At 44.9% G+C, this 25,780-nt stretch overlaps 2 protein-coding genes across 4 annotated transcripts in view; one reads left to right on the top strand and one right to left on the bottom strand.

The window, feature by feature from the left end:
* The window catches only part of LOC131106550 (low-density lipoprotein receptor-related protein 1-like), a 113,967-nt gene that overhangs the window by 5,243 nt on the left and 82,944 nt on the right, over positions 1-25,780 (bottom strand). For 2 of the 3 annotated variants that reach the window (XM_058055731.2, XM_058055730.2), the window contains exons 29-75: positions 25,296-25,523; positions 23,526-23,700; positions 20,239-20,333; positions 19,948-20,097; positions 19,697-19,837; positions 18,821-18,946; positions 18,613-18,744; positions 18,405-18,539; positions 18,049-18,178; positions 17,828-17,954; positions 17,603-17,754; positions 17,402-17,526; positions 16,075-16,449; positions 12,642-12,831; positions 12,356-12,560; positions 12,062-12,254; positions 11,782-11,907; positions 11,404-11,532; positions 11,192-11,311; positions 9,818-9,931; positions 9,587-9,736; positions 9,196-9,318; positions 9,011-9,127; positions 8,314-8,442; positions 8,106-8,228; positions 7,895-8,035; positions 7,630-7,817; positions 7,361-7,544; positions 6,552-6,637; positions 6,365-6,484; positions 6,095-6,282; positions 5,201-5,406; positions 4,930-5,118; positions 4,697-4,845; positions 4,499-4,592; positions 4,267-4,383; positions 4,076-4,195; positions 3,840-3,962; positions 3,383-3,508; positions 3,188-3,304; positions 2,500-2,606; positions 2,062-2,194; positions 1,864-1,986; positions 1,664-1,786; positions 713-853; positions 494-631; positions 306-425 (exon numbers count right to left, since the gene is read on the bottom strand). In XM_058055731.2, the coding sequence (XP_057911714.2) occupies positions 306-425; positions 494-631; positions 713-853; positions 1,664-1,786; positions 1,864-1,986; positions 2,062-2,194; positions 2,500-2,606; positions 3,188-3,304; positions 3,383-3,508; positions 3,840-3,962; positions 4,076-4,195; positions 4,267-4,383; positions 4,499-4,592; positions 4,697-4,845; positions 4,930-5,118; positions 5,201-5,406; positions 6,095-6,282; positions 6,365-6,484; positions 6,552-6,637; positions 7,361-7,544; positions 7,630-7,817; positions 7,895-8,035; positions 8,106-8,228; positions 8,314-8,442; positions 9,011-9,127; positions 9,196-9,318; positions 9,587-9,736; positions 9,818-9,931; positions 11,192-11,311; positions 11,404-11,532; positions 11,782-11,907; positions 12,062-12,254; positions 12,356-12,560; positions 12,642-12,831; positions 16,075-16,449; positions 17,402-17,526; positions 17,603-17,754; positions 17,828-17,954; positions 18,049-18,178; positions 18,405-18,539; positions 18,613-18,744; positions 18,821-18,946; positions 19,697-19,837; positions 19,948-20,097; positions 20,239-20,333; positions 23,526-23,700; positions 25,296-25,523 (6,843 nt within the window). Of the gene's footprint in view, positions 1-305; positions 426-493; positions 632-712; positions 854-1,663; positions 1,787-1,863; positions 1,987-2,061; positions 2,195-2,499; positions 2,609-3,187; positions 3,305-3,382; positions 3,509-3,839; positions 3,963-4,075; positions 4,196-4,266; positions 4,384-4,498; positions 4,593-4,696; positions 4,846-4,929; positions 5,119-5,200; positions 5,407-6,094; positions 6,283-6,364; positions 6,485-6,551; positions 6,638-7,360; positions 7,545-7,629; positions 7,818-7,894; positions 8,036-8,105; positions 8,229-8,313; positions 8,443-9,010; positions 9,128-9,195; positions 9,319-9,586; positions 9,737-9,817; positions 9,932-11,191; positions 11,312-11,403; positions 11,533-11,781; positions 11,908-12,061; positions 12,255-12,355; positions 12,561-12,641; positions 12,832-16,074; positions 16,450-17,401; positions 17,527-17,602; positions 17,755-17,827; positions 17,955-18,048; positions 18,179-18,404; positions 18,540-18,612; positions 18,745-18,820; positions 18,947-19,696; positions 19,838-19,947; positions 20,098-20,238; positions 20,334-23,525; positions 23,701-25,295; positions 25,524-25,780 lie in introns of those variants that run through there. The other variant, XR_013630249.1, reaches the window with a different exon arrangement.
* Positions 13,890-15,444, top strand: LOC131106552 (galanin receptor type 2). Its single transcript, XM_058055734.2, has 2 exons — positions 13,890-14,115; positions 14,207-15,444. The coding sequence occupies exon 2, from the start codon at positions 14,319-14,321 to the stop codon at positions 15,327-15,329; it is 1,011 nt and encodes a 336-aa protein (XP_057911717.2). The 5' UTR covers positions 13,890-14,115; positions 14,207-14,318; the 3' UTR covers positions 15,330-15,444.

The following is a 25,780-nucleotide window of genomic DNA, read 5'->3' on the forward strand; positions in this document are numbered from 1 at the left end:
CTAATCAATAACGTATATAATCAATAAATTAGTGATCATATCATATATATATTTAGACACAACCAGAAATGTCAACCTAAAATAAAGTCTCCCCTCCTTGACTTTGACTCCTTGACTCCCTTTGTGGTGCATGAAATGCATGCCTATTTTTTGTGCCGCTGCTTTGGAGAAAATTGTAAGGCAAAATTTATCCAACGCACATTGTGGGAATACTGTTCTTTCTTCAATTTCTTCAATTTTCCCTTGCTGTTGGTGTAGTGAGCAGTCCCAATACTTTTGCATCCTAAATGTGCGTGCATACTCACTGTCAGCCTTGCAAGTGTCGTTGATTCGAGTGAAGTGCTTGTGGCAGCTGCACTTGTATGAACCCTTGGTGTTGTTGCAGATGTGCGAACACACTCCAAACGCTCCACACTCGTTCTTATCTGCAGGAGTCACACAAAAAGGCAGTCAATAGGTGCCGCGAGAGCCCGGCTTACGAGAGGGGCCGCACCTTCACATCTGTTACGGCCGTAGGACTTGAAGCCCGGTTTGCAGGAGCAGAAGGAGCTCGTCCCGTTGACCACGCAGTGAGCCTCATCGCCGTCACCGCACACCGTCCTGTTGCTGCGGCAGTCATTCAGCGCCGTGTCTACAAGCCAGGGGATGCTTGGCACAATAAGAACCCAGCCAACTCACCAAGGTCACCGTCACGCCATCTGCTGCGTCTCACCTTTCTTATTGCAGTTCATTTCATCAGAGCCGTAATCCTCACAGTCATTGAAGAAGTTGCACCGCAACACAGAGCTGATGCAGCGGCCGCTGGAGCACTGGAACTCATCTTTTTGGCACACGGGTGTGGACGGAAGCACCGCTGCAGAAGTCCACAGAATGTATTGATTAGGATTATACATGCTACAACTGTATGGCTGTAATTGTGTTTACTATCACAGTTCATGTCTTCATTGTTACTATTGCCACTGGTAAGTTGGACTGTTTCCTTTCACTGATATCATCTCCATTGTGACCCTTAGCCATCATTGACATTTAACTGATGCAGTCCTGTTTGTCACTGTTGTTGTCATGGGAACTGTTGTTGCTGCTGTTTTTGTCTCTCTCTCTCTCTCTCTACTGTCTCCCCCAACCACCCCAGTTTCTCTTCTACTTGCTCCGGTCCGGCCGCTCCAAATTCGCATAACAAAAACATCAAATAACAGCAAATAAAATTCCATAGTACAGGGAAGTTGTAGCTTACACCTTTCCTGACAGAGCAAATCTGTTTAGCATGTAAGGGCATTTAGATCAACAATACTATCTGCCCCAATGGCTGGGCGGGACACAAAAAAAAAAAATAAAAAACAAAAAAAAAGGATTATACATGCTTCTTCCATTGAAGAAATCAATGAATCTGTAAAACAGGATCTGTGAACGGCATATTACAGGTTTTAGATTGGGGGTGTCAGGATTCTTCCACCGGGGGCCACATACTAAAAAAAAATCAAAGAATGCGGGGCCACTTTTATTTTTTTAAAGAAACCCATATGCTGAGACGGTTCTTTTCATGTTTGGGTTATCACTTTTTTATCTATATTTTTTTAAATATAACAATAAACAGGTTGCAACAAAACAGACAAAGCTATAAAAAATATTTGGATGAAGTAATAATTCCAACATTAAAACTCACGGCAGTTGACTTCATCGCTGTTGTCCCCGCAGTTGTTGACGCCGTCGCAACGTTTCGATATCGGCAGACACACGCGATCATTATGACAGCGGAACTGTCGGGTGGGTGGACACTGGAATTTAACTACGAGGGAAAAGGAGAGAAGCTGAGAAAGGGAAATAGCTGAAACAGGGACGCTGTCAGTGGTGAGCGAGTCTTACCGCATTCCTCTGGCTTCTCATCGGAATTGTCCCCGCAGTCGTCCTCGCCATCGCACTTCCAGCTCAGAGGTTTACACAGAGTGTTGTTGCACTGGAACTCATCCAGGGGGCAGTGCCTACCCACTGGAATACCACCAGGGTTACAGCATGACCTTGCTCTGTGATGCGTTCAGAAGCGGGAAAAAAAGTCTTTCTCACCACCACTGTCACATCTCTCCTCATCGCTTCCATCCATGCAATCGGGGTCAGCATCACAGCGCCAGCGGATGGGGATGCAGTGGCCATTTTTACACTGAAACTGATCGCTGTCACACTTCACATCACAGCCGTTCTGGACAAAAGCAAAAACAGTTCTGGATGTTTTGTGGAATTAGGTATCTGTGTCTGCTGATGGGTCAAGAAATGTGACAAGTTCTTTCACGATAATGAGAGGTATGTCAAATGGATACAAACCGAACAGCCCCTGTGAGGGAGAGAGAGGTTGAAGGACTGACTCACATGCCTACACAGCCAAGGCAATAAGCATGTGGATAACTTGTCTTGGAGAAAAGAGGCCTCCACCCTCAAGCAGATAATCCCAGCAATAACAAAACCTATATTCTAACAGGGTGTCAAATAAGAAGTTGTGAGTGATACCTCATCTGAGCCGTCTGCACAGTCATGATCGCCGTCACACTTCCAGCGCCCGGCAATGCAGCGGCCATTTGTGCAGGCAAACTCGCTCTCAGAACACTGGCGAGGCACTGAGAGAAGACAGTTATCACTTTAGGAGGATGAGAGATGAGTGATGATGAGTGTCCAACAGGAGAAAAGGAAAAGAGGAGCAGGAAAAAGAAGAGAAAGCACTGCAAAGACAAAAAGTAAAGGCTGCTCCTGTGGCAGGACAGGCGGATATCAACAAAAGAGGTCAATAAAGTTGGACAGGAATGACTCATGGGGCAGCAGAGGTGGGGATGGACGAGCATACGGCACACGATGGTACAAAGTGGAGGGATTGGGGGGGATCTGAAGGGATGGAAAGCGGACAGTACAAGCTGGGAACATAGCGGAAGATTCTGGAGGTGAGACTATGAAAACACCTACCTCTGGCTCACGGCGACAGGCCAGTGTGAAATACAAAATAGACATGAGATGATATGAGGTGTGCAAATGACCAGAGAAGTGATTCAGACGGAATCACAACCATGAATGTTGCTTGAGTCCATTAACGACAAAATACAGTGAAATGTGACACATTCTCCTAACCCGCTAACTAAAAAATTGGCAATGTGCACGCAAAATGTATGAATATTATATCACAGTTCCGTTCTTAATGGGAACCTACCACACTTGTCTTCATCAGAGTTGTCCCCACAGTCATTGTCGTAGTCGCACTGCCAGCGTCCGGGCACGCAGCGGTTGTTCTTACAGCGGAACTGATACGGCTCACACGTCCGTTCGTCTGAGCGGCAAAGTGATGTCATGAGCACAGGCGTCTGTTTCTGCCGTCTCTCTTCATCCGTAGCACCTGACTGCTTACCACACTCCTCTTTGGGCTCATCTGAAGCATCGCCACAGTCGTCCTCACCGTCGCACTTCCAGCGTGCCGGGATGCAGCGGCCCGAGTCCTTACAGCGGAACTCGTCCACACCACACGTCATTTGGGCTGCACCACAAAGGATTTAGAAGGGGAAGGTATGGAACTTTCATGCCTTGCTCATTAGTCATGTATTAATGTAACGTAAAATGCACTTCTTGGCAAAACTATTCAACCGCCATTGTTTCCATATGTGTTCTGTCATGTTGTTGTGTTTAGGGAAGTTTCAATCGATGGGCCACCGTTCACCGTTTGCCAATCACCTCTGGCCCGGACTATTGCAGCGGCACAGTGCGCAGGCGTGCCAAACCCAAAAATCATGTTTGTGAGAGATGTATCCCACCTTGCGAGCATATGCATCCGGGTGAACATGCACATAAGAAAAAGTGGCGGGTCTTACTGCAGTTGGCCGGCTCATCAGACCCGTCCACACAGTCGTTGTCCCTGTCGCACACCCACACCCTCGGGATGCAGCGCTTGGTGACGGCACACTGGAACTGGTTGGGGGCGCATGTCACCTCGGCTATAACAGGATGGACAGATAGGTCATGAGTCCAGCTGACTGACAGACAGCAAACACAACACAACTAAAACCGAATGCCTCTAAAGTAAACTGAAAGTGTGAACACGACTTACGGCAATCCTTCTCATCCTCTCCCTCTCCGCAGTTGTCCTGTCCGTTGCAACGGAAGATGCCAGGGATGCACCGACTGGGATGGGTGCATTTAAACTGACTGGGCAGGCACACATGGATGTCTGGAAGGTGGGTGGCAAAGGTTTTAGACTGCTAACAATATTTGAAACGACTCCTCAGCACATGCATTTACCGCAATTGGCCTCGTCCGAATTGTCTTGGCAGTCATTGTCTCCGTCACAGATGTAGGCGGGATTTGTACAAATTCCTGTTCCGCACTGGAACTGACCTGGTCTGCACTTAAATTCAGCTACAGAAAGAAAAACAAGACGTATTTATGATTACGATATGCCTACATACATACAGTATATAGCGTGTTACCACTACTGGCTCATAACGGTGGTTGGATGCGACGCATCACTTACGGCAGTTGGCGGGCTCATCTGAGCGATCCCCACAGTCGTCTTCCGTGTCACACTTCCACCAAAATGGAATACACTTGTCATTTTTGCAAACAAACTGAAGCGAGAGACAGCGAGAAAGGATGGTTTATGTTTTGGACATGAGGTGTTTTCACTGGGAATGCCATTGAAGGCCATTGAAGGTCATTGAAGGTTGCACACCTGACTGGCAGTGCAGTTGGACAAGCACTGTTTGCCATCAGCTGCCAGATAAAAATTAGTGGGGCAGGCGCATTTGTAGCCCCCTCCGGGTGAAAGCAGGCACAGGTTGCTGCAACCACCATTGTTGGTCTGGCACGGGTGATCGGCCACTGCAGAAAAAGGACGTTCAATGTCATCCAGTCCAGGTAGGATGTGAAGGATCCACAAGGATCCAGCAAATGATTTGATCATACCCTCTGGTTGGCGATATGAGTGGTAGATATGGACGTCCATCGGTCTGTGTAAGGTGCTAATCAGCATGGTCTTGTTGATTCCCAGAGTCTTATGAGCTCTGTTGATGGACTTGGTCTCCCAGTCCGTCCAGTAGATGTACTCCTCAAACAGAGTCATTGCAAAGATGTGCGGGATATCCTGGGCCAGGACTGCGTTCAGGGTGGGGGAATCATAAAAGTTAGTAGCCAGAAAAATCACACTCGTTTATTTTGTGTGTGTGTGTGTGTTTACCTGTGTGTCTGTTGGTTCCGTCCAGGCTGGCGAAGGCGATGTAGTCCTCTCGGGCGTCGGCCCAGTAGATGCGATCGTTGATAAAGTCCAGAGTCAGGCCGTTGGGCCAGGTGATCTTATCCTCCACAATGACACTCCTGTTGGTGCCGTCCATCCCAATCCTCCCAATGTGAGGGGTGTCCCCCCAGTCCGACCAGTACAAGTAACTGACAAACAAACAAACAAACAAAGTTACTGCCTGATGACAAAGACAAAACCAAATGACAGAAAGGATAAACTAACAAATTCATTGTGAAAAAACACATAAATACATGAAAACGAAAAATATAAAGTGCTTCCAGGCGTCTGCCTTTAATCCAGTGGTTCTCAATTATTTTATGTCATTCTGTCACGCTGTTATTTTCACACACTCCCCATACTATTGAGAAACTGATAATATCTATTTATTTCTCTGTACTGTCGAAACTGAGCTCAAAACAGAAAGCAGGAAAATGCAATAAAATGGAGCAGTGAAGCAGACAAGCGTATTCAAGAGTCAAATTGGATATACGTATTTGTACATGTTGGCAGGTCTGAAGTAACAGTGAAAGTACTCCCTAACAGTTCACCACGCTACCCCCAGGGGGCCTCTCTATTTGAGACGCAATGCTTTAATACAGTTTTGAATTTCAACATTTGTATTAAGGGTTGCACGGTGCCAGCACCCCCAGACGGGATAAGCGGGAGAAAATGAATGAATGAATGTTTGTATTAAATAGATTGTATTTAATTGGATTCCTATTTTGGAATTTACTAAAACCAACCTGTCTTGCTCTGTTGTTTTGTTTGATCGCTCATGATGGTTTTATTTGCATATTGCAATTTCTCACCCTCTGTTTTGATAAATATTCTTACCCATATCGCACATCCACAGCGACAGCCCGAGGTTCTCTCAAGCCATTGTTGACCAGAACTGTGCGGTACGCCCCATTCAGCTTCGACACCTCAATAGTGTCCCGCCCCTTATCGCACCAGTACAGGTTTCCTCCCACCCAGTCCACTGCCAGTCCATCTGGGTTGCTGAGTGATGTGCGGTGGAGGACCTGTCAATCAAATAGTACTTCCTCTAACGTAGTGTACTCCAAAATGTAGAGTGGTCGTGTGAATGGTCCATTTAATACTGACCTGAACATCACTGCCATTGATGTGCATGCGCCGGATCATGCTGCCCTGCGTGGTCACGTCGGTCCAATAAATCATCTGCTGACGATAGTCAAAGTCCAGAGCCACTGCGTTGTTCAAGCCCTGTGAAGGTGCAGGCGGCTTATTAGGTGGAAGCACACAAACTACGAACGGTAGCTGCAGATCTCACCTGTTTGATGAGAGTGTAGTTGGAGCCATTCAGGTTGAGCTTTCGAAGGTAGTAGCGGTTGGCAAAGATGAGGAAGGGCTCCTCGTCTGCACAAATTAAAATGTAGAATGAATGTTGAAATAACGTAGAAATGCGTTCTATTCACTGACTGAGGAAAGAATCAGGAACCATCAAGTCTAAGTTGGACAGCTAATCGTGACATCTCAACCTTTTCCAAGCGAAAGGCCTTATGAGAGTGGAAAATATTCCATTCCTAACAACAGAAACACACGGACCATCGGGTTGGGAAACAACCACTCTACCATCTGAGCCCTGTCAGCCTGAAGAATCAGCCCAATGTTTCAGCCATGGAAAATGGTAAATGATTTTCCACCTGTAAGGCGCACCAAATAAATTGCCCATTCGTATTTAATAAGCTTCTCAGCTTTCACAAAAGAAGTATTCACAGCCTCTGCCGTGAAGCTCAAAATAGCTGAGCTGAGGTGCATCCCGTTTCCACTGATCATCCTTGAGATGTTTCTGCAGCTTCATTGTAGTGGTTCATTCAGTAGATTGGACATTATCTGTCTATAGAAGGTCTCACAGTTGACAGAGCATGCCCGAGCACAAACCAAGCATGCAGGCTAATAAATTGTCTGGAAAACCTCAGAGACAGGATTGTCTCAGCGCATAAATCCGGGACGGCTGTGGAAACAATTCTACTTCTAAAGTCAGCTCAGTGCTGTGCTGTGAAACCTTCCCGATGTTTTTTTTGCTCCGAATGGAATAATCAATAGCAAAAATGAATGATGTCTGGCAGCATCTCTTACCGGATGTTGATTTGCATATGGTTGGATTTTCAGGGCTCAGTTGGAACCCGTCCACACACAGACAGTGGAAGCTGCCGTGTGTGTTGATGCAGCGCTGTGTGCAGGGGTAGGTGCTCGTGCACTCGTCCACGTCCACACACGTCTTCCCATTGTCTTTCAATCGGAATCCGGGGTGGCATCGACACTGCAAGGTGACAGAGCAGACAGAGCACACGACCGGTAAAGCCACGCCACGTTCAATACGCTCTGAAGATACGCTCTGACTCTACCTTGAAGCCTATCTTCAGGTCCTCACAGAGCTGAGAGCAGCCACTCAGTTTGCTGTTCAGGCACTCGTTAATGTAGCAGTTGAGCTCATCCGAGCCATCGCCGCAGTCGTCTTTGTGGTCGCAGAGTAGCGTCTCGTTGACACACTTTCCGTTGTTGCATGTGTAGGCCGTTTCGTTGCATTTCTTCTCTGCTCCCCATGTAAGGACAATCAATCTGTTACGTTAACCTGACTTCCTGGATGGTCAACCCCTGCTGTTATATAACCTGGTCCCGTGCAGCGTGGATTCTTGGGGGCTTCGTCCGAGTGGTCGTGGCAGTCAAAGTCTCCATCGCACTCCCATGAGCTCTGGATGAGGCAGCGTCCGTTGGCACAGCGGAACTCATTGGGTCCGCATGTTGGGTACTCTGCATGTATAGGACGCGTGTTAGGACGCATGCCACCGTGGCTTCATACGGGTTAAGACCACCCACTCACCACACTCCTGCGACTCGTCTGAGCCGTCGCTGCAGTCGTTGTCGTGGTCACACACAAAGTGCTTGGGAATGCACCGCCTGTTCTGGCACATGAACTCGTTGCTGCGACACGTGTTGTTGAAGACTGGGACACAAATAAAAATGGAAAGGAATGTCACAGATGTACAGTATTTTCTTCTCTTTTGGCCATCAGCTCACTCTGCGCTCACCACAGCCAGCTTTCACGTTCTCGTCAGCCCCATCAGGACAGTCTTTGTCGCCATCACATTTCCAGCGCTGAGGGATGCACATGTGGGATCCGGGACATTGGAATGCTTCTGGACTGCATGTTTGTGTTTCTGTCAGTTACGCAGAGGAGCCATGAAGCATACTGTTCGCATTTGACCATCATCATCAGCATCATGCTCAACCATCATTACTGGGACCACTTCGCAGACATCACATTGCCATATTTTCATAAAATGCCTGACAAAGACAGCTCACTTCATTTTGGGGGTTGAAAGATGCAAACCAACAACTTATACCGGAGCTTTTCTTCCTGTCACATGTCACATTTTCTTCCTGTTACATGGATCATGCAGCCAATTTATTATATTAGGTTATTATTATTTTATGATATATATGTATTACTATTTTATTATTATTGTTAATTAGTTGAGTGATGCTCCAATAATAATATATCTGGAGATAATCCAATATCTGCATTTTGGTTTATATATTTTGTTAGCCTTCTTTATCACTTAAAGACGTCTTAAATTGTCAAACATTTTTATGGCTGTTTAAAAGACTCCTGTTTATTTGCTCCATAACCCTACTGCATGCACTATGCATGTATGCATGTATGCATGTATGCATGTACATAAGCATGAACAATGGCCTCCATGTAAGATGGTCCTCGCCACTTACTGCACTTGCTGTCCTCGTCGCTGCTGTCGCCACAGTCGTCCGCTCCGTCGCAGACCCACGAGTTGGGAATACAGCGATGGTTTCCACACTCAAATTGGGAGGCTGAGCAGAATTTATCTAAAAGATCCAGACAGAGGCCGCTTATGAGGCGTGCATAGCGCTGTAACATAACGTCACTTGCTTACCGCAATGAGCCTCGTCTGTGCCGTTCTCGCAGTCGTGCGCTTTGTCGCAGGTCCAGCTCATCGGGATGCATCGTCCGTTCGGACAGGCAAAGAAAGTCGCCGGGCACTTGGTTTTGACACTTCCTGGTAGAGCGCCAAGTTACAGCACACATCAGCATGAGATCATGACATAAGAAGATGCTCTTCAAGAACAAGAGTTGTTTGTTTCATCTGGAATACCGAGGTACCTCGGTTTTCATTATTCATTCCGGTCATGGAAACCGGGGCGTATGAAAACCGAGGGACCACTCTAATATGACTTGGCATTATAGTGAGAGGTCCGAGTGCAAAACAACCTTCGTCCCAGATCACTACCTCCCCTTTTAGTGAAAATCAATGTACTGCAGGGAACCTGGGCAGTTTCTTTCATCCGAGAAGTCTCCACAGTCGTTAGCTCCATCACAATGCCAAGAGGGGTCATAGCAGAGGGTGGTGAACTCGCACTTCTCAAATGTCACTCCTTTCACTCCCAGGCGGAAATAACTGGAACAGTCTGTGGCCGCTTCAAAAAAGAACAAGGAGAGAGACAGGAAGTACTTTACAGCACGGCCTCTTGAGGGATTCCTGTGTCATTCTAACTTACTGCAGTTCATCTCGTCACTGGCATCCTCACAGTCCACTTTTTGGTCGCATTTGCTGGAGTTGAGGATGCAGCTTCCGTCTCTGCACTGGAACTGTTCCGGCGAACACAGTGTGGCTGACGGGCACAATGTAAAGGCTTAGTTTGAGTTTCACTTCATATGCGTCTATGAAATACATCCTGCTACCTATACAGGTGTCAGCTGACATCAGTATTCATAATCAGGTGCTGGATATTTAGCATCTAACTGATTTTGTGAGGATGATGAAACAAGTCTTGTGCAGACAAGCAACACCCAAGTGACACCCAAGTCATCACCCAAAAGCAACATAAAAAAGCTATCCTACTGCTTTTTGGGGTCTGTCCTGGGGTCTGATCAAACTAAAGTGCAACCGTTTGGTCATGATGGCCATCATTACATTTGGGAAAAGAACAATGAGCACGTTTGTAAACCCAACTATGAAGTATGGGGGTGGCAGCATCATTTGTGGGCCTGCTTTGCTGCAGGACGAACATCTCAAGCCAGCAGCCAGGTAACGTTTTAAAAAATCACAACAAAAGCAATAAAACCCCAAGATAAACTTTAAAAAAAAAAAAGAAAATTAGGTTGCGGAAAAATGTAATGTTAAAATATTACAGGAATAATAAGTCATAATTAAGAAATGCTACAAGAATAAAACTCAAATACTTGGAAAATTACAAAAAAATGTGGAAAAGGCCAAAATGGAAAAAAAACTGCTTCGATTGTACGAGAATAACATAACAATATATATTTTTCTAAGGTAAAAATTTATTGAAAAAAAAAGTTTGCAATTCTAGATTCAACTGAAATGTGTTTGAGGTGAAATAGTTGTAATTAATGGTGAAAAAGTCAAAATATTTTGTAAAATAAACTCAGTATTACAAAATTACTTAAAAGGAAAGTTAGAAATATTTAGAAAATTTAAAAAAATATATTTGCAAATATGGCAAAAATGTCATACTAATAATAAGTGTTTTCATCCGTATCCCAAAGCTGAGTTTGTTTCGTTTGTCAAGATCAACTGGTCCCAGACCCAACGGCGATAAGTGTATTTCCACAAACTAGGATTCAACTCGATTAATTTGTTAACTGGATGATGCAACGCTGAAAAGCTGAAGCAAAACTGAAACAAATTTAGAATGAACACAGGAGCCGTTCGGAAGCTGAAACTTGACTCAAATGCTTTCAGCATTGACACAAAACATGGAATATTTTTGTAGTTAGAGCATAGAAAACCTGGTTATGACTTTATAAATACGCTAATAATATAAATACAGGTTATCTTTGTTTACACCACATTGCTAATGCACAGGTTATGGGATCACTGCAGGGATACGAGACGTGAACAGACTCACTGTTACAGAAAAGCTCATCTGAATTGTCTCTACAGTCATCCTGTCCGTCACACCAGGAGTGATGCCCCACACAGCGGCCGTTAACGCAACGCCTGTAGCCCTTCTTGCACACTCGGTTGGCTAGAACACAAGCCAAGAGATGATACCAAGTGATATTAGCAAACAGAAAAAAAAATCAACCTCATCACTGCAGAGAAAGCGTGTCTCCTCACCACAGTAAAACTGCTTCTCGTCAGACTTGTCCTTGCAGTGGGCCATGCCATCGCAGGTCAGCGTGTAGTTCACACAGTCTCCGTTTCCACACTCAAACTCGTCAATTTTACTGCAGGTCGTGTTGAGAGCTAGAGAGCAGACAAAAGACATTCACAGCTCATTCCAACAAGTTCAAACCTAGTCTCGGCTCACCTTTTTCAAATGAGATTTAATAAAAAAAAAAATGGACATGTCTTGAGACACCAACCTAATCATTCAATTGACAAACGACAAAAGAGTGTCCATCCTGTGTCCCGAGGTATCAACTCTCTTGACTCGCTTAACTTAACTTGACTGCAAAGATTCAGGAACACATCCAAGCAGTATTATGGTATTACCAATGCAAGTGTTGTCGTCCAGAAGCTTCCTGTCGCCACGGCAACTGCAGTTGACCCTCCCCTCCGACGTCAGCAAGCACAAGTCTTGACATCCTCCGTTGTTGACGCGACACAGCGAGAACTCGCCTGTGCAGGAAGCAGGAATGTGAGGAAAAACTGTGGTGCGAGTGCCACTAGAGGTACAGAGGCTCCATCTGATAGGACGTGCCAATCAATCACAGCACACCGGACACAGGACACAGCAGTGGCACCAGCACAATTTGGGGGCGGGGGAACTCACAGCTGTTAGTGTCGTTGGCCACGGCAACGATTCCCATGGGCTGCTGGGGAATATCGGCACGCAGGACCTTCATGTCTCCTCCTGTGTATTTGTCGGCCCGAAGCACAGCCCTCCTCACCCAGTCCGTCCAGAAGATGTAGTCTCCATACACGGCCAGACCAAATGGGTGCACCGGTTCATTCTTCAGTACCACCTGCAGGGGGAAGCACAGCCCCACTCGTGACTCAGGGGGTTCCAATCCCGGGGAAGACAAACAGATATGCAAATGCACTGCTGAATAAATATGTAGCTCACGTAGCGCCGACTGCCGTCATACTCGCAGCGCTCGATCTTGTCCAAGGTGGCGTCAGAGAAGTAAAGCTTTTCAGCACGGTGGTCAATGGCCAAACCGTTGGGGGTTCGGATGTCAGTGCCAATGATGACTAGCACGTTGGACCCAGTGAGCGTGGCCCGCATGATACTGGGAGACTGCTCGTTCCAGTTGGTCCAGAACATGAGGCTATGTGAAAAAACAAGACATTTAACAAAGGAGCTGACAGACAAGGATCAGAGAAAACAATCCCGTATATGGAAGTACAACCTCTGGCACTCGTCCAGAACGAAGGCTCTGGGGTGGTCATCTCCTGACATTGTGACCACAGTGTGCCGGTCAACAGCGCCCCAGCGGCTCTGATCCACTGTGTGGCGGGTGATGGTGGAGGTGGTGTAGCTGGTCCAATACAGCATATCCCAGCCCCGGTGGTACGCCAGACCCTCCACTGAGCCCACATCTGCAAAAACACAGTGACTTCAGGCTAAGAACCCAGACCGATTTCTCAGCATAAAAAAAATGAAAAAATGAGCATAACAGGTACCCTTTAACAATAACACTGGACATTGGGAGTGAAGATGAATCCTAAATAGAGATGATAATAATAATAATGAGGGTGAGGGAAAAGAAGCATGTCAACACTAGTGCGGAGTTAAAAGGCTGCAGGGTGGAAGGAAGGGGTCAGAGCCCGAGCCAAGACATTTCCAAGAACATTGTGGAAATGTCTTGGCTCGGGCTCGGGATTTTCGGCAAAAAATGCCTCACTAAAAAGGTCACAATAGCGATTAAAGTGCCGTATTATTTTCCCCTGCAATACCTCAGCAGAGGAGGAGGAGCACAAATTCTACTTTTTAACCTTGACGTGAGTCAGGAAAAAAAAAACCCTGTGTACTTCATGCCTGAAGAGAGGCCAGATGGCTGACAAGCACTGGCCAGGATGGAGGAACACAACGTCCTGGGGTTGAAATGGAGACACACACACACACACGATAGACAACAGCTAAAGGTACTCTTTCACTTGCCGTCTTACTCAGGGTGCCAACTTAGCGCTACAATGATGAATGTTTTTAAAAACCTGTGTAATCCGTGCCCGCAAAGCATGCTGGCTACTCCAGCAGCAGTGTGGCTGCAGGCGAGGCTGGAGGCTGCAATGTAGTGTATATATAGAGTTGAGATGTACAGTGACGTACAAGTATGGCATTGATTTGAACAAATAGCAGGTCAGTGTTTCTTATCAGCAGTCAATAATTACCCATATTCCTGATACCAATTCCTCACGCTCACAGACACTTCATTAGGAACATATGTTGTGGCCAGTGAGTACCAAACAACATCCAAGCTATGGCACACATTTGATCACCTCATATTCTCTCATGTCTCATTTTCAAATGTTGACATTCTTTGGGAAGTGAACGCACCCTGGGAAAAAGCTACTATGTTTGGCTTCCACAGGGACCACCCCCTGTGAGCATGCCGGCCAATCTTCGTCCTGCTCTATCATAATCAGTCCAGAGTTCACCTGCTGATGACTCGCCGCCATCCAGTCTTTCTGTAAAGCTATTCAACATGGCCTTTTTCTTTCTCAGGAGCGGCTTGGAGCTGCTTCGGCGTGACGAGAAACTCCTCATAAAACGCAGATGACGCCTTTTTTCAGCATTGACCTGCTCGGAATGGCCCAACAAGCAAGAATTTACATCAATGGCTGTGCATGAATGGGTAAATGTCAGGAGGCAGCGTATCTACTGTGGGTACACGTTTTAACAACAATTAGGGGCTCCCTGCGGTGCCTTTAATCATCGATGCTTAAAGGAAATTGTCTTTGTTTTCCCGTGTAGACTGCCATTCACCCATAATGTGAGCCATCGCTTCCAATGTGCGCCTTATCTCGGGTTTTACGAGCGCCCGGAGCATGATTACAGAGGCAAAGACTAAACTGAAGACATAAAAATGTTGCTGTGGAATTCTACAGGTGGAGAGGATCTGCTAGGAAACAGTAGCGACAGCAGGCCAGGCAATGCTGAGCAAGTCCTCGTCCCTATTTTTGATGTCCTGATTCTGTTTTTGGGTGTGGGGGGCCACAGCATGGTGATGGTGATCCTCTGCAGGAGGCACAGGAGGACAACGGGTCAGTCTGCACAGAGCTCCATGACTGGAACGGGTACAGACGTCCTCCTGCTGGCCCTCAGCTCTGCAGACATGCTCCTTCTCGCCACGCTACCCTTTCACACAGTCGCCATCGCCATGCAGCTGTGGCCATTTGGAGACTTCCTGTGTCGCCTGGCGGGCTTTTTGGGATCGGCCTGCTCCTCAGCCAGCGCCTTCACGCTATCCACCCTGGCGGTGTCTCGCTACATGACGGTGGTGCACCCTACCAGAGCTTACCACCTCCTGTCTCCTCGCAGGGTGAGCATCGCTGCCGTGCTTCTTTGGGTGCCAGCATGCTGCCTGGCGATGCCCCAGTTAGTGTTCCGCTCAGTGGGAACCCCTCATCGTAACCCAGATGGGCTCGCTTGCTTCGCTTTCCTGTCCCATAGAGACCAGCTCATCTACGGATTGTTCCACTTTCTCGTAGCTTTCTTGCTCCCACTAATCACCATCGCCATTGCTTATGGAAACATCTACTTGTTCCTGTGGAGGACTCGGAAGGCCAGTCAGGCTCCACAAATAGAACGCTACCAGAGCAAGGTAACCCAGACGTCTGCTTTGCTGGTTCTGGCATTTACTCTCTGCTGGCTGCCTTCCTACGGCCTGATGCTGGCCTTACTGTTGGATCAAAGCTCAGGTGCTACCGGCACCTCCCCACGATACGGCCCGTTCACCGTGTTCGCACGACTCATGGCCATCGCTTCCACCGTGCTAAACCCTATTCTCTATGCGCTCATGTCCCAAAAGTTCAGAGAGGACCTGCAGAAGTTGTTCAAGAGGGGAGGGCAGAGCGCCAGTGGGGGTGTGGCATAACTAATCCTCTCGGACTATCTACTGTACTGGGATCTACAGCTAATCATCTCTCATTGGAATCCTTGTCAAGACGACCAATCCCTGCATTTAAATCATTAAAGTCACTAGAAGAGCTTTGAAATCATTGAAATGGAGCTTTGTCTGTCTGTGTTCGTTCATGTGTTGAACTGCACAATCCCATCCATCATAGAAGATTACAAATAATACATAAAAATACATCATATTAAAAATAGAGAGAGATAATATACAGGGCCGTGGGTTTTCTCCGGGTACTCCGGTTTCCTCCCACATTCCAAAAACATGCTAGGTTCTTTGGTGACTCCAAATTGTCCATAGGTATGAACCCCACCTCTCGCCTGAAGACAGCTGGGATAGGCTCCAGCACCCCCGCGACCCTCGTGAGGATAAGCGGTCGAAAAAGAATGAATGAATGAATATACAGATTACCTGTATTCAAAATAATACAGATAAAACCCTGACTTTTCCATCAAAACTCAGAACTGAAATAATATTGCTACTGCTATATTTTTTGGTTCAATTTCAAATACAACTTGAAGTACAAGCCCAAAAAAGGCAGAAGAAAAGAAACATAAATGTGTTCCACTTGGTCTGTGGTATATCTCCCATCCTTTTTTTGCTACAAATGGGATGCAAAAAAATATTTTGAATTCTAGCTCATATAATTGTGAAAAGGACGTTGTGGATAAGACAGGGAATCAGATCAGATGGGAACAGTAATACTCACTCTCTACTACAGTCTTGCGGTCAGATCCATCATCGCTGATTTGCTGGATGTTGCCAAAGTGGATGTCACTGAAGAAGACCCGGTTGGCTCCCTTCCCTCCCCCTCCTCGGTAATCGAAGGTCAGGGCAATGACATTCTTCATGTGCTCGGGGTCCTCAAACGGTTTGATGGGCGCGTTCAAGTTGTTTTCATCCGACAGGTGAACGCTCTTTAGTATGGTGCGCTCCGAGTACAGCAGGTAGCCGTCATAGTCGCGGCAGCTGCTTCCGTCTTCGGCCAGCATGCCGTGGGCGCAGGCGCATGTGCGCTGCGCGTTGCCGCGGTAAAGACAAAGCTGCTGACACCCGCCGTTGTTGACTTTGCACACATTCGTTCCTGAATACAGAAAATGACATGGTCAGGAAATAAACCATGGAACATGAGACCAATAAGTGACTTTTTGCCGTGCAGGAGAGGGAGCATGACAGCGAGCGGGCTGCCTATATGAAATATGTGAGTACATGTCATGGCTGTGAAAACATTCATTTTTGGTCCTACTGTTGTCAAAATGCTGCCATGTCTGGAGGCATAAACACATTCATAAAAGTCTGTTTCAGATGGAATTGTTAAACAACACAGTGGGACAGAGACTGAACAAAATGTATCAAATTGCCCCGCCCCCACTCATTCATATTTTATGTATCATATCTATACAGTAATCCCTCGTTTTTATTGCGGTTAATTGGTTCCAGACCCCACCGTGATAAGGGATTCTTATTTATAAATGGAAAATTTGGGGCATTGAAAAATAGAAAAACGTATCCCAATATCGTATCCCTATAGTTGCCTTGGCATCCCCTAATCCAATAAAGTAGACATAATAGGACAAAATAGGGCATGTAAGAAATAAGTAATAATAATATAGAAGTAAATAAGTAAACGATAACATGGAATAATATAGAATCACATTCTGTAAAGCACTTCCTGCAGTGGCTATTGTCTCATCCATGTAACATTACTGGCACCTAGTGACCAGTGTAGAATACTACGTATATGTCATCGTAACACCTTTGGGTGCGTCTTCTGAATTATATTTTACTTTCATTTTTATGTTTGCAAAAAAATATTGATTTAATAATAATAATACCATGAAACAGCAATGAAAATATATTTTTGACAAACTACGATACAATGAAATGTCAAAGGTCCAAGTGGCAAGGGACGGTTGTATTTCATTGTTCTTGTGTTTTGAAATCTGCACAGTATTTACTTGCATGCAGGTATGTAACTAATATTGTTATTATTACTGATGTTGTCGTGTCCAGTGTGTGAATGTAACCATGTTCACCTTGCTGCCTGGCCCGGTTAAAGACCTTAATATCCTTGAGCTGCACCCCGATCCCAGTCCTCAGAGAGACCGAGTCTGTGGCGTTGTCTTTACTGCCTCTCTTTATGGAGCCATTAGCATGAGTCCTGCATGAAAACAGGTGATGACAATAAAGAAAAGTGGCAGACAACCACAACCAGTAAAGGCAAAGCCAGGACTAACCGGTCACTCCAGTAGATGTAGCTCTCAAACACGGACACAGAGAACATGTCCATGTTGTTGTTGGCCAGAACCACTTCCCTGTTCTCTCCTGTCTCCAGATTGATGCGCTCAATTTTGTCAGTCCTGGCGTCGCACCAGTACAGCAAACCGTCCTGCATGAGCGGCGTGCATTTTCAAATGAAAGTTATCACTTTTATCATACTGCAGGGCTTTGTTTTACACTACCTCATAGTCGATGGAGATACCGTTGGGCCAGCTAATACTGACATTCACCAGAACAGCCCTTTGTGAGCCGTCCAGTCGGGAGCGTTCAATACGGGGGTACTGGCCCCACTCCGTCCAGAACAAGTAGCTGCACAAACACACACACAGGCACAACGATGACTCCTTTGGTAGTCAATCAAGAGGGAAATAGCAACCTGAAGTCAAAATTGCTGCCTTCTCACCCTTTCTCAGGGTGGACAGTGATGGCGCGAGGCTTGTCTAAGCCCTGCGAGATAACCACGTAGCGGAAAGATCCATTCAGACGGGCCACCTCGATCACATCGAAACCTTGGTCTGTCCAGTAGATATTTCCTGTGCAGACACCAAAAGGCAGAGTGACGTCGTACAAGTCCCAGAGTGCGTGGATTGGATTCACTAACCCAGTATTGCTCAAATAGTGGGGCACGACTTTCACTAGCAGTGTCGTTCTGACCCCGCTAACATTTGCTCTTTACTTGCTAGGTCATCAGACACATAACAGGTTCCGATTAAAGATAAGACCTTTGTTGTTCCGACAGCTCACAGTGTGTCATCTCACCTGCTATCCAGTCCACAGCTATTCCCTCCACCCTACCGATGCCATTAGTGACTACGTCCTCTCTCCACGTCTGGTCTCTCTTGGCCCTGCTGATTGTGCTCAGGCCCATATCCACCCAGTAGATAGTGTCATTGTCTGAGGAAACACGGATCAAAAGGTGAATGAATCAAATGGCAGGACTTTTATGATTCCAAACAGCTTGATTTACCAGCATGGAAATCTATTCCCACAGCCAGGGAGGTGCCTGACACTGGTACAAGGGCATCAGACTTGTCCGACGGGTCCAAAGGAATACCACGTATCCCCTCATGGACAGAGTACAGGAGGAAGGAGCCAACACCTACAGCGAACACACACTCGTTAGCAAGCGTTTGACTCTTTCAAAGCCTACACAATACAAATGTAATGCGCCGCACCCTCGCAAGACTGCTGGCCCCTGCGCAGGCTGTATCCTGCAGTGCACATGCAAGCCCTGCTGGTCGGGGAGGTGGGGAGACACAGCTGGGAACAGTCACCATTGTTATTGCTGCAAAGATTGGTGCCTGGAAACAAAGAAAAACATGAGAACAAACACATGAAAACACAAAAAGTAAAGAACGAAACACGTGCTAAACTAACTCAACTATGTCTTGGTTCAAGAATGAGACCTTACACGACAAGTACTTGAACCAAGGTAATAATGAATACAACAGGTCCTATGGAATAAAACCTACTAGAAGATCGGTATCAAGAATCTGCTTATGAAAACACAAACTGACAGTAAATACAGTCTTTTACTCCATCCAGTCTTCCTTTTTCTGCCGTGTATCCAGGTCCTGGTCACGAGGACAGCACAAACCTTCTGGTCTCAGACCCCCTCTTCCAGTTCTACCATGGGGACTCTAAGGCATATCCAGGCCATCGCCGAGACATAATCCCTCCATCGTGTCCCGGGTCTATGCCTGGACCTCCTCCTAGCCACAAGTTGGCCACCCTAACTAGCTCCTCTGGACTGGATGTAAGGAGCACTGGATCTACCCTGAGTTGCTCTCAGATGACCAATCGACCAATATCGAGGAAAACATGTGATCCTAGCTGAGGGTAGGAAAGTAGAAGTAGAAGCTTTGCTTTCCAGTTTTCAGACCGCTGCACCAATTTGGCTGTGGGTCTCCAGTTTTCACTCCCTTGTGAACAAGAACCCAAGACATTTTAACTCCTCCAACTCGGGCAAGAAATGACTCGATGGACCCTTTTCCGACTGATAACCACAGCCTCCGCCTGAAATATTGTCATCGTAAAGGTAAAATAGGCACCTTTTTGCACTGTTTCGTTGTAGATCTTCATGTGCATCATTGGGGATGTGCTGTTCCTTAGGACTTTCCAGTTGCCACCATCCTTCTTGTTACACGTTCCTATCTGGTCAGTTCCTTGGTCGGCCCACCACAACTTATCCCCTGGAGGACAATGACATGTCATTACTGTTATGAGGGACTAAGAGCACACCTTACATTGTCAAGACACAAAACTGGGTGACATTTGCAGAAGACAAAATTAGGCCACTAACCCATTATGGCTAAAGCCGTAGCCTTGGTTAACTTGCCCTTGGCCCCTTCGAGGACTTCAAATCCAGAGCCATCCAGCTTGCAGCGGTTGATGGTGCTATTACCTGAGCTGATCCAGTAAAGCTGCTCAGTGTCAAAGTCAATGGAGAGCCCTGGAAAACAAACACTCCAATGTTTGAAAACTCAATATTACTAAGTGTACGTACATTCTATGTGTCCAATCCATATAGTCCTACGTCTGTATGGCTCGACAACAAAGCCCTGAGGAACACCTAAACCATTGTGATACCCACCGACAGGGCCTCTCTGGTTGGTGAAAAGGACACTTTGGTTGCTGCCATCTGTGTTGGCTAAGCTGATATTGTCCCCATCTGTCCAGTAGAGTTTCCTGCGGGAGGAAAGCAGAGAGAATCAGTAAAGCAACCTTTGCTATATCTTACTTTACGCAGTACGTGCAACACAGCAATGAATTCAGACATAACATTTTTTTGGCCATGGTTTATTTGTTTCAGAGATGCTTAACAAGTTACGTCAAGGAAAATCTGATGTTTATACTTTTCAACTTTGCACAATTCAACTTTCATGTCTGAAAAAGAGGAATTGGGAACTTCTCCGTGTCTCAGTAATTACTGATAATTTGTTCACTGTGTTGAAATGTCAACATTTTCTAGTAGGAAAAAAATTGTAATAATGAACAGATAACAGTGATTAAGGAAAAAAAAACAAGAGGAAAATAAGTGTTAAATGAAAATGAATTAAATAAGTCAATAAATTAAAAACAAAAAATAATAAAAGACAATAGATAAAATATAAAATAAAATAAAATCAATAAAAATGAGAGTGACATACTATAGTAACATAATGAACTGCATAAATAAATGTGGAATGTATATTGAGCAATAACAGATAAATAGGGTCTGTCACGAGACACCCAACTCCCGAGGTGAGACAATGCATGAGATTGGGACCGCGAGAACAAGGCCAGATGACATTTTTGAAGAAAAAATGTGACTGGATTAATAACATTTTTAATTTAACAGAGTCAAAAAAACTATGTCTATTGCCCACAAATTGACGCTAAGCAATATTATTGTCAACATTTTCTGAAACCACTAATAATATAATAAGATGATACTGTATATAATAACAATGTATGATAATAATTCAATATTTCCTTCAATATGACATCTTTCATTCTGTAAAGTGGTGGAATTGCTGTTTCCCAAAGGCAACTACTTCAGTCTGTCAAACGTTTGCAGCATTTCTTGAAATGCTGACTTTTCAACTGTATTAAAGAGCAGAATTTCTTTTGCCATGACTTTCTGTGAACACACACAATTTTATGCTGTTTTGTTTGTATTTACATAACCGACCAAACGTCTCAGTGAGTGTCAGAACGAAGGCTCTGCACCTCAATTTATATTTTTTTTAATCCCTAAAACTGAGTTGTGTGGATACGTTTGAGTTGGGCAGGTTTGTTTTGTTGTCTGTTATGTTGCTACCACTTTCAAATACATTCAGTATACTATGGCATTTGGCTTTGCAAGCATCTACTGTATTTCCCTCCAACTTTCTACTATGTTACCTTGCATTGCTCCTCATTTTTTGCAGTTATTTATTATTGTGAGACAGTTCTCTGGAGGAGAAATCTTATCACCCTTAACTGAGTAAGATCTTGTGAGAAAAGATCCGCAGTTTTTAATTCCAGGTCCTCTTGTTCAGCAAACCTTTCTGCTGCAGTCTTGCTGTCAAATGACTTTTCCCCCAAACAAACTGCATTGGTCTGTATTTGTTTGTTGTGCTTTTCATGTAGTCGTGAAGATGTGATCTTTAAAGGGGACCACAATGCTTTTTCTGACCTATAAATGTAGTTAGAATAACTACGCCAAAGATAAGAGGTTTGCACATTTGGAAGTGAGCCCTGAAAGAAGTTAGGGATGGCGCTGAACGCTCTGTTTCAGAGAATATTTTCAAACACGTCACACTCTTTGTAACATCACAGTTCGCCAACAGTGAGCACAAGCTGTAGGCCCCGTCCGCAAACACTGCTACCCCGCTACATGGCTATGTTGAAGATTTCACAGAGCATTGGCTTCTTCCGGGACATGTTTATTCGGGTTTGAGGGACAGCTAAATTGCCCAACAGTCAGGTATCAGGCAGAAGTGGTTGGAGTTGTAGACTCCTGAACAGCTAGTGAAAAATACGGGATTGTTTTGTGAACATGGGCAAAGATGGACTATCCACCAACTGCGGCTGAAATCCGATGGCTTTCCAACATTATTTGGTCATTTTGAAGTGTCAGAAGCGCAAGCTGTAAGTAGCAATTGATACCCGTGTTTATTTTGTGTACGTAAGCAGTTGTCTGTGTAGCACTATGTAGTGTACACGCAGGATATGGGGTGCAAATGTCTGGAATTGCTAATAGCCTTCTTTCACCACCAGTCTACCCGAGTTTTTTAAATCACGGGTAGTCCTGCAAAAAACAAGCAGTAGCTCCTAACCACTTTCAAGTAGCTCTCCAAATGGTTTATTCATTTATTATCATCATTGCACAGACACAATTAGAAAGTTGGGTTCGGCAGTAGTCCGGAAGTCTTCGGGAACACGTGGGAGTGATACCAAACACAGCGGAGTGGGTGTGCCTGGATGTGGGCCGTGGATGGAATAAATTAAAACGGACCGTTTTGGAAATCCAAGGAAATACAGCTGGAATAGGTGCAGATTCTGGAAGATCTAGAAAGCTTTCTGTGTGGATTATCGTGCGTAGCTGCTGTTGTACAACAGTACAAAACTCAATACAAAGGGCTGGAAAATGATCATAATAGGTCCCCTTTAATATTTGTCCAGTCTTTTAATTCGTGTTTAGGCACAGCAGAATTGGGTTAAGCAGCAACCATTCTTCTCTTTCTGTAAGACATCTTGTGTGCTCCTGTACTTAGACCGAGTACAGACGACAGTTTCTTTAAAAGGAGCTTTGCCCATTTCCTTTCAAAGCCTCATGCCTTGCCTGCGCCCACCCCAGGATGCACGCAGTGATGGTGTGCCAGAAAGACGACGCATGCATCTCGCAGCATCTGCTTTTCATTTCCCCCACGACAACAACGCTCACGTCACAAACATTCCTCCATTTAAGTGGGAAGGGAGGAGCGGAGAAAAGACAGAAGGCCACAACAATTTTACAGACTCTCTACCTTCTTAATCCACTTCAGAAAAAAAAAAAGAGAAAACATTCAAGGGGACTGAACTTGATGTATAAATACAGATGGTCTGTCTCTGCTGTGCTACTTAGAAGCGAGGCCATGCAGGCTTGGTTTGGGGAGCTCAGCAGGGGATTAGGTTTCAAGACACTAAGGAAAACAGACATTTGCTAAACAAGAAAAGAGTCACAGGATAAAGACGGAAACAGAAGACAAGATAGACAGGCCGTAAATAATGAGGAGGAAGGAAAGGATAGCGGGGTTCAAAGTCAGCGTGATACAGGGTAAAGGTGAAAATCTGTGTGGTTCCGATGTGATATTTCAATGAGCTTTACTTTGACTTCATGTGACGGCTTCACAGCGTGTGTACGGTGTGACTCACCCCAGGATAGGATGCAGAACTAGACAGTGGGGCTTGTCCAGGCCTTGGATCACAGCGTTTTTGAACGAGCCGTCCAGTCTGGCGACATTAATTTGTTTCTTGTTGGCATCGTAGCTGGTCCAGAAGAGATTCCTGGAAACCCAGTCAACTGCAAGACCATGAGCGTTGGGCAGATCTGAAGATGGACAAGCACACAAGGAATAATTTTTTAAATGTTGTGTTACTATATACAGTTAATACAGTATAAGGATCGACCTATACATCGGTCGGCCGATATATCTGGCCGATATGCGCGTGGGTTCGCCAATGTATTTTTCTGCCGCATGATTTACAGACAGGCATCCGCCGGGCAGCTTTGTGTTGCCGGAGTCGTGGTACCCCTCCCACACTGCAACAGTGGTGAATCACAACAAGGGTATGTTTTCAACTTTTAATTAGCCTCTAACAGTTCAACTTTGTTGAAGTTGAAATATTGCCACCTGTGTTCAGTGTTTACATTTTAATAAATATGTCTTTAAAATTGAGACCTGTAATATTTGTTAAAAAAAACATATTGTCGTTCCCTAATACAGTATAACTTTGATATTTGGCAATCTGTTCCAGACAAAAACCAAAACGTATAAAAACAGGAGAAATAATTTGGGATGTTCCCATCAGGGTTTTATGCTGTCGATACCAATCCCGATCATCCATTAGTAAAATTGTCCAATACCGATACCGAAGTGTACATGTTTAAATGTACTACTGACTGTACTACTGAGTCACCAAGGTTTTTTCTCGTGAGAGCTATAAAATCAAACTTTTTGGTACATTTATTTTCATAGCCAAACAAAGCCAATATGCCTGTTACCAGAGCAAAATTCTGGTATCCACAACTCCCCAAAGCCGAAAGCCCAGCATTACGTCCCACCCTCTTCCGGCCCCAACATTGCATGCCCACATCCACACAACACACATGCATTTTTTATGTGTTTTTTTTGTCAACTCATGAGAGCAATGTGACATCTAACATTAGATATCATTGAATGTATAGCTCATCGGTGTCCAAACTCTTTCCAGTGAGAGCCACATAGTGAAAAATGGAAGGATGCAAGGGTCACTTTGATATTTTATAAAACAATAGATATGCTAAGTTGAATGAACTCTGTGTGCTGTTTTTTGATAGAATTGTTTTTCATTTTATTAATTAAATTCATTACATTTCATTAATATTTTCATTTCTTTATAAATGTTTGCACAATTTCATCTCATAATTATTATCATATTCTGACTTTATTGCCATAATATTTAGACTTTCTCCCCTAATGCATTTTCCAAGAATTAAAACCTAATCTAGTTCTGTTATGCATAATATTACTCCTTTAAAAAATGCACACAAAGTGACATTATTTTTCCCCTCATAATATTCCAGGTTTAATCTCGTACAAGTGGGACTTTTTCTCATTAGCATTGGACTTGTTCTCTATATATTTTATTTTTGTAAAATTACTGGTGATCTTTTACATTTAACCATTTTTTAGCATTTGCCACAAGCCAATAAAAAGAACAAACGCTTTCTGCAAATGGCCCCCAGACGACATTTTAGACACCCCTGGAACAGCTTATTGGAACACCACTACTCTGTTGCTATTGGTCAAGGATCAGCTCCAGGACTCCATCTCCACTGGGTTTGTGGTACATCAGCCATACTTTTCCTTAAAGCACCAATTGTTTGAGTTCCTCTGGGTTAAGTACAATACAGTTATTCATGTGTTGTGGTGTGAGTCATACCAGCAGATATCACGGTCTCCACCCCAGTGCCGTTTATGAAAGCCCTCTTGATGGTCTGCGTGCGGACATCTGACCAGTAAATACGATGCTCCATGGCGTCGTAGTCCACCACCGTTACATTGTCGATGTCAGGCACAGTGAAGGAGATGATGTAATTGTAGTAGGGATTGTCGATATCCACTCCTCTGATCTCAATTTGGCGAGCGTACAGCAGGAACTGACGAGACTCTGAAGGGAGAAGCAATGACATATTTTTTGATATACTGTATACTGTGTATTATGGTATACTGTGTATGAAGGTATACTGCATTAGGGATGATCATGTCAGCCAACCCATATTATCAGATGATATTGGCATAAAAATTCTTTATCTGGGTCTTTTGCCAGAGCAGTGCTGTATGAACTTTTCGGACCTATAAATGTAGTTAGAATGTTGTATTCTCGTGTTACACCATGCCAAAGTTTCAGCTAATGAGGTTTGCACA

This window comes from Doryrhamphus excisus, linkage group LG18, assembly GCF_037039965.1.
Source record: "Doryrhamphus excisus strain RoL-2023G ecotype Guam linkage group LG18, RoL_Dexc_Guam_v1.1, whole genome shotgun sequence".
Lineage (NCBI taxonomy): Eukaryota > Metazoa > Chordata > Actinopteri > Syngnathiformes > Syngnathidae > Doryrhamphus > Doryrhamphus excisus.